Raw genomic sequence first — 18,095 nt, forward strand, 5'->3', positions numbered from 1 at the left:
ACTGTGGGGAGAACATCAAAACTACATTACTGTGGGGATGCCAGCAAAACTAGATTACTGTGGAAAGAACAGCAAAACTAGATTACTGTGGGGATGACAGCAAAACTAGATTACTGTGGGGAGAACATCAAAACTACATTACTGTGGGGATGCCAGCAAAACTAGATTACTGTGGAAAGAACAGCAAAACTAGATTACTGTGGGGATGACAGCAAAACTAGATTACTGTGGGGATGACAGCAAAACTAGATTACTATGGGGAGAACATCAAAACTAGATTACTGTGGGGATGACAGCAAAACTAGATTACTGTAGGGATGACAGTAAAACTAGATTACTGTGGGGAGAACATAAAACTAGATTACTGTGGGGAGAACATCAAAACTAGATTACTGTGGGGAGAACATCAAAACTACATTACTGTGGGGATGACAGCAAAACTAGATTACTGTGGGGAGAACATCAAAACTACATTACTGTGGGGAACATCACAACTAGATTACTGTGGGGAGAACATCACAACTAGATTACTGTGGGGATAACATCAAAACTAGATTACTGTGGGGAGAACATCAAAACTAGATTACTGTGGGGATTGACAGCAAAACTAGATTACTGTGGGGAGAACATAAAACTAGATTACTGTGGGGAGAACATCAAAACTAGATTACTGTGGGGATGACAGCAAAACTAGATTACTGTGGGGAGAACATCAAAACTACATTACTGTGGGGAGAACATCACAACTAGATTACTGTGGGGAGAACATCAAAACTAGATTACTGTGGGGAGAACATCAAAACTAGATTACTGTGGGGAGAACATCAAAACTAGATTACTGTGGGGAGAACATCAAAACTAGATTACTGTGGGGATGACAGCAAAACTAGATTACTGTGGAGAGAACAGCAAAACTAGATTACTGTGGGGATGACAGCAAAACTAGATTACTGTGGGGATGACAGCAAAACTAGATTACTGTGGGGATGACAGCAAAACTAGATTACTGTGGAGAGAACATCAAAACTACATTACTGTGGGGATGCCAGCAAAACTAGATTACTGTGGGGAGAACATCAAAACTACATTACTGTGGGGATGCCAGCAAAACTAGATTACTGTGGAAAGAACAGCAAAACTAGATTACTGTGGGGATGACAGCAAAACTAGATTACTGTGGGGAGAACATCAAAACTACATTACTGTGGGGATGACAGCAAAACTAGATTACTGTGGAAAGAACAGCAAAACTAGATTACTGTGGGGATGACAGCAAAACTAGATTACTGTGGGGAGAACATCAAAACTAGATTACTGTGGGGAGATCATCAAAACTAGATTACTGTGGGGAGAACATCAAAACTACATTACTGTGGGGATGACAGCAAAACTAGATTACTGTGGAAAGAACAGCAAAACTAGATTACTGTGGGGATGACAGCAAAACTAGATTACTGTGGGGATGACATCAAAACTAGATTACTGTGGGGATGACATCAAAACTAGATTACTGTGGGGAGAACATCAAAACTAGATTACTGTGGGGAGAACATCACAACTACATTACTGTGGGGAGAACATCACAACTAGATTACTGTGGGGAGAACATCACAACTAGATTACTGTGGGGAGAACATCAAAACTAGATTACTGTGGGGAGAACATCAAAACTACATTACTGTGGGGATGACAGCAAAACTAGATTACTGTGGAGAGAACAGCAAAACTAGATTACTGTGGGGATGACAGCAAAACTAGATTACTGTGGGGATGACAGCAAAACTAGATTACTGTGGGGATGACAGCAAAACTAGATTACTGTGGGGATGACAGCAAAACTAGATTACTGTGGAGAGAACATCAAAACTACATTACTGTGGGGATGCCAGCAAAACTAGATTACTGTGGGGAGAACATCAAAACTACATTACTGTGGGGATGCCAGCAAAACTAGATTACTGTGGAAAGAACAGCAAAACTAGATTACTGTGGGGATGACAGCAAAACTAGATTACTGTGGGGAGAACATCAAAACTACATTACTGTGGGGATGCCAGCAAAACTAGATTACTGTGGAAAGAACAGCAAAACTAGATTACTGTGGGGATGCCAGCAAAACTAGATTACTGTGGGGAGAACATCAAAACTACATTACTGTGGGGATGCCAGCAAAACTAGATTACTGTGGAAAGAACAGCAAAACTAGATTACTGTGGGGATGACAGCAAAACTAGATTACTGTGGGGATGACAGCAAAACTAGATTACTGTGGGGAGAACATCAAAACTAGATTACTGTGGGGAGAACATCAAAACTAGATTACTGTGGGGAGAACATCAAAACTAGATTACTGTGGGGATGACAGCAAAACTAGATTACTGTGGGGAGAACATAAAACTAGATTACTGTGGGGAGAACATCAAAACTAGATTACTGTGGGGATGACAGCAAAACTAGATTACTGTGGGGAGAACATCAAAACTACATTACTGTGGGGAGAACATCAAAACTAGATTACTGTGGGGAGAACATCACAACTAGATTACTGTGGGGAGAACATCAAAACTAGATTACTGTGGGGAGAACATCAAAACTAGATTACTGTGGGGAGAACATCAAAACTAGATTACTGTGGGGATGACAGCAAAACTAGATTACTGTGGAGAGAACAGCAAAACTAGATTACTGTGGGGATGACAGCAAAACTAGATTACTGTGGGGATGACAGCAAAACTAGATTACTGTGGGGATGACAGCAAAACTAGATTACTGTGGGGAGAACATCAAAACTACATTACTGTGGGGATGCCAGCAAAACTAGATTACTGTGGGGAGAACATCAAAACTACATTACTGTGGGGATGCCAGCAAAACTAGATTACTGTGGAAAGAACAGCAAAACTAGATTACTGTGGGGATGACAGCAAAACTAGATTACTGTGGGGAGAACATCAAAACTACATTACTGTGGGGATGACAGCAAAACTAGATTACTGTGGAAAGAACAGCAAAACTAGATTACTGTGGGGATGACAGCAAAACTAGATTACTATGGGGAGAACATCAAAACTAGATTACTGTGGGGAGATCATCAAAACTAGATTACTGTGGAGAGAACATCAAAACTACATTACTGTGGGGATGACAGCAAAACTAGATTACTGTGGAAAGAACAGCAAAACTAGATTACTGTGGGGATGACAGCAAAACTAGATTACTGTGGGGATGACATAAAAACTAGATTACTGTGGGGATGACAGCAAAACTAGATTACTGTGGGGAGAACATCAAAACTAGATTACTGTGGGGAGAACATCACAACTACATTACTGTGGGGAGAACATCACAACTAGATTACTGTGGGGAGAACATCACAACTAGATTACTGTGGGGAGAACATCAAAACTAGATTACTGTGGGGAGAACATCAAAACTAGATTACTGTGGGGATGACAGCAAAACTAGATTACTGTGGAGAGAACAGCAAAACTAGATTACTGTGGGGATGACAGCAAAACTAGATTACTGTGGGGATGACAGCAAAACTAGATTACTGTGGGGATGACAGCAAAACTAGATTACTGTGGGGATGACAGCAAAACTAGATTACTGTGGAGAGAACATCAAAACTACATTACTGTGGGGATGACAGCAAAACTAGATTACTGTGGGGAGAACATCAAAACTACATTACTGTGGGGATGCCAGCAAAACTAGATTACTGTGGAAAGAACAGCAAAACTAGATTACTGTGGGGATGACAGCAAAACTAGATTACTGTGGGGAGAACATCAAAACTACATTACTGTGGGGATGCCAGCAAAACTAGATTACTGTGGAAAGAACAGCAAAACTACATTACTGTGGGGATGCCAGCAAAACTAGATTACTGTGGGGAGAACATCAAAACTACATTACTGTGGGGATGCCAGCAAAACTAGATTACTGTGGAAAGAACAGCAAAACTAGATTACTGTGGGGATGACAGCAAAACTAGATTACTGTGGGGATGACAGCAAAACTAGATTACTGTGGGGAGAACATCAAAACTACATTACTGTGGGGATGCCAGCAAAACTAGATTACTGTGGAAAGAACAGCAAAACTAGATTACTATGGGGAGAACATCAAAACTAGATTACTGTGGGGAGATCATCAAAACTAGATTACTGTGGAGAGAACATCAAAACTACATTACTGTGGGGATGACAGCAAAACTAGATTACTGTGGAAAGAACAGCAAAACTAGATTACTGTGGGGATGACAGCAAAACTAGATTACTGTGGGGATGACATAAAAACTAGATTACTGTGGGGATGACAGCAAAACTAGATTACTGTGGGGAGAACATCAAAACTACATTACTGTGGGGAGAACATCACAACTAGATTACTGTGGGGAGAACATCACAACTAGATTACTGTGGGGAGAACATCAAAACTAGATTACTGTGGGGAGAACATCAAAACTAGATTACTGTGGGGAGAACATCAAAACTAGATTACTGTGGGGATGACAGCAAAACTAGATTACTGTGGAGAGAACAGCAAAACTAGATTACTGTGGGGATGACAGCAAAACTAGATTACTGTGGGGATGACAGCAAAACTAGATTACTGTGGGGATGACAGCAAAACTAGATTACTGTGGGGATGACAGCAAAACTAGATTACTGTGGAGAGAACATCAAAACTACATTACTGTGGGGATGCCAGCAAAACTAGATTACTGTGGGGAGAACATCAAAACTACATTACTGTGGGGATGCCAGCAAAACTAGATTACTGTGGAAAGAACAGCAAAACTAGATTACTGTGGGGATGACAGCAAAACTAGATTACTGTGGGGAGAACATCAAAACTACATTACTGTGGGGATGCCAGCAAAACTAGATTACTGTGGAAAGAACAGCAAAACTACATTACTGTGGGGATGCCAGCAAAACTAGATTACTGTGGGGAGAACATCAAAACTACATTACTGTGGGGATGCCAGCAAAACTAGATTACTGTGGAAAGAACAGCAAAACTAGATTACTGTGGGGATGACAGCAAAACTAGATTACTGTGGGGAGAACATCAAAACTAGATTACTGTGGGGAGAACATCACAACTAGATTACTGTGGGGAGAACATCAAAACTAGATTACTGTGGGGAGAACATCAAAACTAGATTACTGTGGGGAGAACATAAAAACTAGATTACTGTGGGGATGACAGCAAAACTAGATTACTGTGGAGAGAACAGCAAAACTAGATTACTGTGGGGATGACAGCAAAACTAGATTACTGTGGGGATGACAGCAAAACTAGATTACTGTGGGGAGAACATCAAAACTAGATTACTGTGGGGATGACAGCAAAACTAGATTACTGTGGGGAGAACATCAAAACTACATTACTGTGGGGATGCCAGCAAAACTAGATTACTGTGGAAAGAACAGCAAAACTAGATTACTGTGGGGATGACAGCAAAACTAGATTACTGTGGGGAGAACATCAAAACTACATTACTGTGGGGATGCCAGCAAAACTAGATTACTGTGGAAAGAACAGCAAAACTAGATTACTGTGGGGATGACAGCAAAACTAGATTACTGTGGGGATGACAGCAAAACTAGATTACTGTGGGGAGAACATCAAAACTAGATTACTGTGGGGATGACAGCAAAACTAGATTACTGTGGGGAGAACATCACAACTAGATTACTGTGGGGAGAACATCAAAACTAGATTACTGTGGAGAGAACAGCAAAACTAGATTACTGTGGGGATGACAGCAAAACTAGATTACTGTGGGGATGACAGCAAAACTAGATTACTGTGGGGAGAACATCAAAACTAGATTACTGTGGGGAGAACATCACAACTAGATTACTGTGGGGAGAACATCACAACTAGATTACTGTGGGGAGAACATCAAAACTAGATTACTGTGGGGAGAACATCAAAACTAGATTACTGTGGGGAGAACATCAAAACTAGATTACTGTGGGGAGAACATCAAAACTAGATTACTGTGGGGATGACAGCAAAACTAGATTACTGTGGAGAGAACAGCAAAACTAGATTACTGTGGGGATGACAGCAAAACTAGATTACTGTGGGGATGACAGCAAAACTAGATTACTGTGGAAAGAACAGCAAAACTAGATTACTATGGGGAGAACATCAAAACTAGATTACTGTGGGAGAGAACATCAAAACTACATTACTGTGGGGATGACAGCAAAACTAGATTACTGTGGGAGAGAACATCAAAACTAGATTACTGTGGGGATGACAGCAAAACTAGATTACTGTGGGGATGACATCAAAACTAGATTACTGTGGGGATGACAGCAAAACTAGATTACTGTGGGGAGAACATCAAAACTAGATTACTGTGGGGATAACATCAAAACTACATTACTGTGGGGAGAACATCAAAACTACATTACTGTGGGGAGAACATCAAAACTAGATTACTGTGGGGAGAACATCAAAACTACATTACTGTGGGGATGACAGCAAAACTAGATTACTGTGGAAAGAACAGCAAAACTAGATTACTGTGGGGATGACAGCAAAACTAGATTACTGTGGGGAGAACATCAAAACTACATTACTGTGGGGATGCCAGCAAAACTAGATTACTGTGGAAAGAACAGCAAAACTAGATTACTGTGGGGATGACAGCAAAACTAGATTACTGTGGGGATCACAGCAAAACTAGATTACTGTGGGGATGACATCAAAACTAGATTACTGTGGGGATGACAGCAAAACTAGATTACTGTGGAGAGAACATCACAACTAGATTACTGTGGGGATAACATCAAAACTAGATTACTGTGGGGAGAACATCAAAACTAGATTACTGTGGGGATGACAGCAAAACTAGATTACTGTGGGGATGACAGCAAAACTAGATTACTGTGGGGAGAACATCAAAACTACATTACTGTGGGGAGAACATCACAAACTAGATTACTGTGGGGAGAACATCACAAACTAGATTACTGTGGGGAGAACATCACAACTAGATTACTGTGGGGAGAACATCAAAACTAGATTACTGTGGGGAGAACATCAAAACTAGATTACTGTGGGGAGAACATCAAAACTAGATTACTGTGGGGATGACAGCAAAACTAGATTACTGTGGAGAGAACAGCAAAACTAGATTACTGTGGGGATGACAGCAAAACTAGATTACTGTGGGGATGACAGCAAAACTAGATTACTGTGGGGAGAACATCAAAACTAGATTACTGTGGGGAGATCATCAAAACTAGATTACTGTGGAGAGAACATCAAAACTACATTACTGTGGGGATGACAGCAAAACTAGATTACTGTGGAAAGAACAGCAAAACTAGATTACTGTGGGGATGACAGCAAAACTAGATTACTGTGGGGATGACATCAAAACTAGATTACTGTGGGGATGACAGCAAAACTAGATTACTGTGGGGAGAACATCAAAACTACATTACTGTGGGGAGAACATCACAACTAGATTACTGTGGGGAGAACATCACAACTAGATTACTGTGGGGAGAACATCAAAACTAGATTACTGTGGGGAGAACATCAAAACTAGATTACTGTGGAGAGAACATCAAAACTAGATTACTGTGGGGATGACAGCAAAACTAGATTACTGTGGGGATGACAGCAAAACTAGATTACTGTGGGGATGACAGCAAAACTAGATTACTGTGGGGATGACAGCAAAACTAGATTACTGTGGAGAGAACATCAAAACTAGATTACTGTGGGGATGACAGCAAAACTAGATTACTGTGGGGAGAACATCAAAACTACATTACTGTGGGGATGCCAGCAAAACTAGATTACTGTGGAAAGAACAGCAAAACTAGATTACTGTGGGGATGACAGCAAAACTAGATTACTGTGGGGAGAACATCAAAACTACATTACTGTGGGGATGCCAGCAAAACTAGATTACTGTGGGGAGAACATCAAAACTAGATTACTGTGGGGATGACAGCAAAACTAGATTACTGTGGGGAGAACATCAAAACTAGATTACTGTGGGGATAACATCAAAACTAGATTACTGTGGGGAGAACATCAAAACTAGATTACTGTGGGGAGAACATCACAACTAGATTACTGTGGGGAGAACATCAAAACTAGATTACTGTGGGGAGAACATCAAAACTAGATTACTGTGGGGAGAACAGCAAAACTAGATTACTGTGGGGATGACAGCAAAACTAGATTACTGTGGAGAGAACAGCAAAACTAGATTACTGTGGGGATGACAGCAAAACTAGATTACTGTGGGGATGACAGCAAAACTAGATTACTGTGGAGAGAACATCAAAACTAGATTACTGTGGGGATGACAGCAAAACTAGATTACTGTGGGGAGAACATCAAAACTACATTACTGTGGGGATGACAGCAAAACTAGATTACTGTGGAAAGAACAGCAAAACTAGATTACTGTGGGGATGACAGCAAAACTAGATTACTGTGGGGAGAACATCAAAACTACATTACTGTGGGGATGACAGCAAAACTAGATTACTGTGGAAAGAACAGCAAAACTAGATTACTGTGGGGATGACAGCAAAACTAGATTACTGTGGGGATGACAGCAAAACTAGATTACTGTGGGGAGAACATCAAAACTAGATTACTGTGGGGATGACAGCAAAACTAGATTACTGTGGAGAGAACATCAAAACTAGATTACTGTGGGGATGACAGCAAAACTAGATTACTGTGGAAAGAACAGCAAAACTAGATTACTGTGGGGATGACAGCAAAACTAGATTACTGTGGGGATGACATCAAAACTAGATTACTGTGGGGAGAACATCAAAACTAGATTACTGTGGGGAGAACATCAAAACTAGATTACTGTGGGGAGAACATCACAACTAGATTACTGTGGGGAGAACATCACAACTAGATTACTGTGGGGAGAACATCACAACTAGATTACTGTGGGGAGAACATCAAAACTAGATTACTGTGGGGAGAACATCAAAACTAGATTACTGTGGGGATGACAGCAAAACTAGATTACTGTGGAGAGAACAGCAAAACTAGATTACTGTGGGGATGACAGCAAAACTAGATTACTGTGGGGATGACAGCAAAACTAGATTACTGTGGGGATGACAGCAAAACTAGATTACTGTGGGGATGACAGCAAAACTAGATTACTGTGGAGAGAACATCAAAACTACATTACTGTGGGGATGCCAGCAAAACTAGATTACTGTGGGGAGAACATCAAAACTACATTACTGTGGGGATGCCAGCAAAACTAGATTACTGTGGAAAGAACAGCAAAACTAGATTACTGTGGGGATGACAGCAAAACTAGATTACTGTGGGGAGAACATCAAAACTACATTACTGTGGGGATGCCAGCAAAACTAGATTACTGTGGAAAGAACAGCAAAACTACATTACTGTGGGGATGACAGCAAAACTAGATTACTGTGGGGAGAACATCAAAACTACATTACTGTGGGGATGCCAGCAAAACTAGATTACTGTGGAAAGAACAGCAAAACTAGATTACTGTGGGGATGACAGCAAAACTAGATTACTGTGGGGAGAACATCAAAACTAGATTACTGTGGGGAGAACATCACAACTAGATTACTGTGGGGAGAACATCAAAACTAGATTACTGTGGGGAGAACATCAAAACTAGATTACTGTGGGGAGAACATCAAAAACTAGATTACTGTGGGGATGACAGCAAAAACTAGATTACTGTGGAGATGAACAGCAAAACTAGATTACTGTGGGGATGACAGCAAAACTAGATTACTGTGGGGATGACAGCAAAACTAGATTACTGTGGAGAGAACATCAAAACTACATTACTGTGGGGATGCCAGCAAAACTAGATTACTGTGGGGAGAACATCAAAACTACATTACTGTGGGGATGCCAGCAAAACTAGATTACTGTGGAAAGAACAGCAAAACTAGATTACTGTGGGGATGACAGCAAAACTAGATTACTGTGGGGAGAACATCAAAACTACATTACTGTGGGGATGCCAGCAAAACTAGATTACTGTGGAAAGAACAGCAAAACTAGATTACTGTGGGGATGACAGCAAAACTAGATTACTGTGGGGATCACAGCAAAACTAGATTACTGTGGGGATGACAGCAAAACTAGATTACTGTGGGGATGACAGCAAAACTAGATTACTGTGGAAAGAACAGCAAAACTAGATTACTGTGGGGATGACAGCAAAACTAGATTACTATGGGGAGAACATCAAAACTAGATTACTGTGGGGAGAACATCAAAACTAGATTACTGTGGGGAGAACATCAAAACTACATTACTGTGGGGATGACAGCAAAACTAGATTACTGTGGAGAGAACAGCAAAACTAGATTACTGTGGGGATGACAGCAAAACTAGATTACTGTGGGGATGACAGCAAAACTAGATTACTGTGGGGATGACAGCAAAACTAGATTACTGTGGGGATGACAGCAAAACTAGATTACTGTGGAGAGAACATCAAAACTACATTACTGTGGGGATGACAGCAAAACTAGATTACTGTGGGGAGAACATCAAAACTACATTACTGTGGGGATGCCAGCAAAACTAGATTACTGTGGAAAGAACAGCAAAACTAGATTACTGTGGGGATGACAGCAAAACTAGATTACTGTGGGGAGAACATCAAAACTACATTACTGTGGGGATGCCAGCAAAACTAGATTACTGTGGAAAGAACAGCAAAACTACATTACTGTGGGGATGCCAGCAAAACTAGATTACTGTGGGGAGAACATCAAAACTACATTACTGTGGGGATGCCAGCAAAACTAGATTACTGTGGAAAGAACAGCAAAACTAGATTACTGTGGGGATGACAGCAAAACTAGATTACTGTGGGGAGAACATCAAAACTAGATTACTGTGGGGAGAACATCACAACTAGATTACTGTGGGGAGAACATCAAAACTAGATTACTGTGGGGAGAACATCAAAACTAGATTACTGTGGGGAGAACATAAAAACTAGATTACTGTGGGGATGACAGAAAAACTAGATTACTGTGGAGAGAACAGCAAAACTAGATTACTGTGGGGATGACAGCAAAACTAGATTACTGTGGGGATGACAGCAAAACTAGATTACTGTGGAGAGAACATCAAAACTACATTACTGTGGGGATGCCAGCAAAACTAGATTACTGTGGGGAGAACATCAAAACTACATTACTGTGGGGATGCCAGCAAAACTAGATTACTGTGGAAAGAACAGCAAAACTAGATTACTTTGGGGATGACAGCAAAACTAGATTACTGTGGGGAGAACATCAAAACTACATTACTGTGGGGATGACAGCAAAACTAGATTACTGTGGAAAGAACAGCAAAACTAGATTACTGTGGGGATGACAGCAAAACTAGATTACTGTGGGGATCACAGCAAAACTAGATTACTGTGGGGATCACAGCAAAACTAGATTACTGTGGGGATGACAGCAAAACTAGATTACTGTTGGGAGAACATCACAACTAGATTACTGTGGGGAGAACATCAAAACTAGATTACTGTGGAGAGAACAGCAAAACTAGATTACTGTGGGGATGACAGCAAAACTAGATTACTGTGGGGATGACAGCAAAACTAGATTACTGTGGGGAGAACATCAAAACTACATTACTGTGGGGAGAACATCACAACTAGATTACTGTGGGGAGAACATCACAACTACATTACTGTGGGGAGAACAGCAAAACTAGATTACTGTGGGGAGAACATCAAAACTAGATTACTGTGGGGAGAACATCAAAACTAGATTACTGTGGGGAGAACATCAAAACTAGATTACTGTGGGGAGAACATCAAAACTACATTACTGTGGAGAGAACATCAAAACTAGATCACTGTGGGAAGAACATCAAAACTAGATTACTGTGGGGAGAACATCAAAACTAGATTACTGTGGGGAGAACATCAAAACTAGATTACTGTGGGGATGACAGCAAAACTAGATTACTGTGGGGATGACAGCAAAACTAGATTACTGTGGGGAGAACATCAAAACTACATTACTGTGGGGATGACAGCAAAACTAGATTACTGTGGGGATGACAGCAAAACTAGATTACTGTGGGGATGACAGCAAAACTAGATTACTGTGGGGATGACAGCAAAACTAGATTACTGTGGAGAGAACATCAAAACTACATTACTGTGGGGATGCCAGCAAAACTAGATTACTGTGGGGAGAACATCAAAACTACATTACTGTGGGGATTCCAGCAAAACTAGATTACTGTGGAAAGAACAGCAAAACTAGATTACTGTGGGGATGACAGCAAAACTAGATTACTGTGGGGAGAACATCAAAACTACATTACTGTGGGGATGCCAGCAAAACTAGATTACTGTGGAAAGAACAGCAAAACTACATTACTGTGGGGATGACAGCAAAACTAGATTACTGTGGGGAGAACATCAAAACTACATTACTGTGGGGATGCCAGCAAAACTAGATTACTGTGGAAAGAACAGCAAAACTAGATTACTGTATGGATGACAGCAAAACTAGATTACTGTGGGGAGAACATCAAAACTAGATTACTGTGGGGAGAACATCACAACTAGATTACTGTGGGGAGAACATCAAAACTAGATTACTGTGGGGAGAACATCAAAACTAGATTACTGTGGGGAGAACATCAAAACTAGATTACTGTGGGGATGACAGCAAAACTAGATTACTGTGGAGAGAACAGCAAAACTAGATTACTGTGGGGATGACAGCAAAACTAGATTACTGTGGGGATGACAGCAAAACTAGATTACTGTGGAGAGAACATCAAAACTACATTACTGTGGGGATGCCAGCAAAACTAGATTACTGTGGGGAGAACATCAAAACTACATTACTGTGGGGATGCCAGCAAAACTAGATTACTGTGGAAAGAACAGCAAAACTAGATTACTTTGGGGATGACAGCAAAACTAGATTACTGTGGGGAGAACATCAAAACTACATTACTGTGGGGATGCCAGCAAAACTAGATTACTGTGGAAAGAACAGCAAAACTAGATTACTGTGGGGATGACAGCAAAACTAGATTACTGTGGGGATCACAGCAAAACTAGATTACTGTGGGGATCACAGCAAAACTAGATTACTGTGGGGATGACAGCAAAACTAGATTACTGTGGAGAGAACATCACAACTAGATTACTGTGGGGAGAACATCAAAACTAGATTACTGTGGAGAGAACAGCAAAACTAGATTACTGTGGGGATGACAGCAAAACTAGATTACTGTGGGGATGACAGCAAAACTAGATTACTGTGGGGAGAACATCAAAACTACATTACTGTGGGGAGAACATCACAACTAGATTACTGTGGGGAGAACATCACAACTACATTACTGTGGGGAGAACATCAAAACTAGATTACTGTGGGGAGAACATCAAAACTAGATTACTGTGGGGAGAACATCAAAACTAGATTACTGTGGGGAGAACATCAAAACTAGATTACTGTGGGGAGAACATCAAAACTACATTACTGTGGAGAGAACATCAAAACTAGATCACTGTGGGAAGAACATCAAAACTAGATTACTGTGGGGAGAACATCAAAACTAGATTACTGTGGAGAGAACAGCAAAACTAGATTACTGTGGGGATGACAGCAAAACTAGATTACTGTGGGGATGACAGCAAAACTAGATTACTGTGGGGAGAACATCAAAACTACATTACTGTGGGGAGAACATCACAACTAGATTACTGTGGGGAGAACATCACAACTACATTACTGTGGGGAGAACATCAAAACTAGATTACTGTGGGGAGAACATCAAAACTAGATTACTACAGGATTTGACAGCAAAACTACATTCCTGTGGGGAGAACATCAAAACTAGATTACTGTGGGGAGAACATCACAACTAGATTACTGTGGGGAGAACATCACAACTACATTACTGTGGGGATGACAGCAAAACTACATTACTGTGGGGAGAACATAAAAACTAGATTACTGTAGGGAGAACTTCACAACTACATTACTGTGGGGAGAACATCAAAACTGGATTACTGTGGAGAGAACATAAACAACCCATTGTACCTCTAAGTATCCTGTAGCTGATCAGCTCACTCCTGTTTCTGTCTCCATCCTTGGCGTATAACGGACCAGGCTCCAGAGATAAAGCACCATCCTGTGGACAACAACAGACCTGGGTCAAATACATACTGTATGTAAAATACTTGAGCTGCACTTTGTTTAGTTTGCCCTGTTTAATGGAACCAATTGAATTTCCCCAAAAGTGCAAACTCTAAGCTAAATCAAACTCATCGCGATTACTAAAATACACTATAAGTACTCTACAAGTGGATGTTTCACTTCTATAAGATGTGCGATGTGGACTGATGAAGCAGAACGGGTCAACTTTAACAACAAGAAGAAGAGACGTTCCTCTGTCTGTTCAGTTACACAGATATACTGTAACACACACCTCTCTCTGTTCAGTTACACAGATATACTGTAACACACACCTCTCTCTGTTCAGTTACACAGATATACTGTAACACACACCTCTCTCTGTTCAGTTACACAGATATACTGTAACACACACCTCTCTCTGTTCAGTTACACAGATATACTGTAACACACACCTCTCTCTGTTCAGTTACACAGATATACTGTAACACACACCTCTCTCTGTTCAGTTACACAGATATACTGTAACACACACCTCTCTCTGTTCAGTTACACAGATATACTGTAACACACACCTCTCTCTGTTCAGTTACACAGATATACTGTAACACACACCTCTCTCTGTTCAGTTACACAGATATACTGTAACACACACCTCTCTCTGTTCAGTTACACAGATATACTGTAACACACACCTCTCTCTGTTCAGTTACACAGATATACTGTAACACACACCTCTCTCTGTTAAATTACACATATGTACTGTAACACACACCTCTCTCTGTTCAGTTACACAGATATACTGTAACACACACCTCTCTCTGTTCAGTTACACAGATATACTGTAACACACACCTCTCTCTGTTCAGTTACACAGATATACTGTAACACACCTCTCTCTGTTCAGTTACACAGATATACTGTAACACACCTCTCTCTGTTCAGTTACACAGATATACTGTAACACACACCTCTCTCTGTTCAGTTACAGATATACTGTAACACACACCTCTCTCTGTTCAGTTACACAGATATACTGTAACACACACCTCTCTCTGTTCAGTTACACAGATATACTGTAACACACACCTCTCTCTGTTCAGTTACACAGATATACTGTAACACACACCTCTCTCTGTTAAGTTACACAGATATACTGTAACACACACCTCTCTCTGTTCAGTTACACAGATATACTGTAACACACACCTCTCTCTGTTCAGTTACACAGATATACTGTAACACACACCTCTCTCTGTTAAATTACACAGATATACTGTAACACACACCTCTCTCTGTTCAGTTACACAGATATACTGTAACACACACCTCTCTCTGTTCAGTTACACAGATATACTGTAACACACACCTCTCTCTGTTCAGTTACACAGATATACTGTAACACACACCTCTCTCTGTTCAGTTACACAGATATACTGTAACACACCTCTCTCTGTTCAGTTACACAGACATACTGTAACACACACCTCTCTCTGTTCAGTTACACAGATATACTGTAACACACACCTCTCTCTGTTCAGTTACAGATATACTGTAACACACACCTCTCTCTGTTCAGTTACACAGATATACTGTAACACACACCTCTCTCTGTTCAGTTACACAGATATACTGTAACACACACCTCTCTCTGTTCAGTTACACAGATATACTGTAACACACACCTCTCTCTGTTAAGTTACACAGATATACTGTAACACACACCTCTCTCTGTTAAGTTACACAGATATACTGTAACACACACCTCTCTCTGTTAAGTTACACAGATATACTGTAACACACACACCTCTCTCTGTTCAGTTACACAGATATACTGTAACACACACCTCTCTCTGTTCAGTTACACAGATATACTGTAACACACACCTCTCTCTGTTCAGTTACACAGATATACTGTAACACACACCTCTTTCTCTGTGAGGTTGACCTTTGCCCTGTAGCCGGAGCTGACACACAGTTTGGCTATCCCCAGGTTGGTTCTGACACAGGGCTGGAACCACGGTGGACGGTTGTCAATGTCCTTCACGTTAACCGTGATGGTCACCACAGCAGTGAACGAAGGCTCGCCAGACTCAGAAACGTTATACGTGTCCTGGGAAATGGTATTCATAGATTGTCTAGGAAGGTCAAGGGGCATTGAGCTGAGGACAGCAGATCCTGGTTCTTTACTATATAGGATTATGTGATTTTACAGATTCTAGTATATTTCTAGAATACTTTTCAGATTCTAGTATATTTCTTGAATACTTTACAGATTCTAGTATATTTCTAGAATACTTTTCAGATTCTAGTATATTTCTTGAATACTTTACAGATTCTAGTATATTTCTTGAATACTTTACAGATTCTACTATATTTATTGAATATTTTACAGATTCTAGTATATTTCTAGAATACTTTACAGATTCTACTATATTTCTAGAATACTTTGAAATCCCATTTCACATAAACAGTAGGGCAGAATGTAAAGAACAGTATACCTGTACATGTAAGACAAGGGAGATCTTTTGGACGGAGTCGTAGTCAATTATGTTTTGCACCAGTATGTTGGGGGTGTTGGCATTCTCCAGTCGTAGATACCTGTTCTGGTGACACCAACAATGACAAACGTGTCTGTTTAATCTCCTAACTGCTGAGCAATGATATGACTGAACCTTTATTTATACCAGGTTAGTCTTGTTGAGATTTAAAAAAAAAATAATAATCATTCAGGAAAGAGCTAGACCAAGACAGCAGCATCAACAGATCAGTGATGGTGTTCATCGGTGATGGAGGGAAGGTCTTACCGTGGCTGACTCTAAACGATAGTACAGTGGCTCAGAATCAATGTCTGTGGCCTCTATCCGACCAACACTGGTGTTCACAGGAGTCAGCTGTGGGAGAGAGGGCCCAGAATCAACATATTATGTTACAGAAATGTTACTTCATGGAAATGTACCGATATGGAAAGTTAATTCATACAAACTGATGTGGTATTATATGAAGGGTGCAAGTAGTTTATTACTATAGTCATCATAACATAGTCACCATTGTATTTTTAGGTCCACATATAAGTGTCTAATGCTATAAATTATATAGTAAATGAAAGATGGTCTCACCTCGTTCACTTGGAGAACGTAATGACTCTGAGCGAAGTTTGGAGGATTATCGTTCACATTTTCAATGAAAACTTCAACAGACACGTTCACCTTAGAAAAGAGTGAATCGTTATTAGTTTGCATTTGAAAGCAGCAAAACATTTTATAGAACCTACTTATTTTTAGAGTTGAAGATTTGATGTGAAAGCAAATTGATATTCTACACATTGAAGTTCTTCACCCATAGCTTCAGAGCAGAAATATGGTTTGACCATTGACAGGTACAGCCCAGAAATAGCGAGGCCAAATGATGCTTAGGAATCCAGAGTCCTATTCCCTATATAGTGGTACTACTATAGACCAGGGCCCTATTCCCTATATAGTGGTACTACTATAGACCAGAGCCCTATTCCCTATATAGTGGTACTACTTTAGACCAGGGCCCTATTCCCTATATAGTGGTACTACTATAGACCAGAGCTATATTCCCTATATAGTGGTACTACTATAGACCAGGGCCCTATTCCCTATATAGTGGTACTACTTTAGACTAGAGCCCTATTCCCTATATAGTGTACTACTATAGACCAGAGCCCTATTCTCTATATAGTGGTACTACTATAGACCAGAGCCCTATTCCCTATATAGTGGTACTACTATAGACCAGAGCCCTATTCCCTATATAGTGGTACTACTATAGACCAGAGCCCTATTCCCTATATAGTGTACTACTATAGACCAGAGCCCTATTCCCTATATAGTGGTACTACTATAGACCAGAGCT

The 18,095-nt window shown here is 40.4% G+C and overlaps 1 protein-coding gene across 1 annotated transcript in view; it reads right to left on the reverse strand.

The window, feature by feature from the left end:
* The window catches only part of LOC106596711 (cadherin-related family member 5), a 146,173-nt gene that overhangs the window by 119,691 nt on the left and 8,387 nt on the right, over positions 1-18,095 (reverse strand). Inside the window, exons 4-8 of the mRNA XM_045689710.1 lie at positions 17,333-17,422; positions 17,021-17,107; positions 16,715-16,819; positions 16,141-16,326; positions 14,121-14,211 (exon numbers count right to left, since the gene is read on the reverse strand). Of these exons, the coding sequence (XP_045545666.1) occupies positions 14,121-14,211; positions 16,141-16,326; positions 16,715-16,819; positions 17,021-17,107; positions 17,333-17,422 (559 nt within the window). The remainder of the gene's footprint in view (positions 1-14,120; positions 14,212-16,140; positions 16,327-16,714; positions 16,820-17,020; positions 17,108-17,332; positions 17,423-18,095) is intronic.

This window comes from Salmo salar, chromosome ssa11 (genome assembly GCF_905237065.1).
Source record: "Salmo salar chromosome ssa11, Ssal_v3.1, whole genome shotgun sequence".
In the NCBI taxonomy this organism is placed as follows: domain Eukaryota; kingdom Metazoa; phylum Chordata; class Actinopteri; order Salmoniformes; family Salmonidae; genus Salmo; species Salmo salar.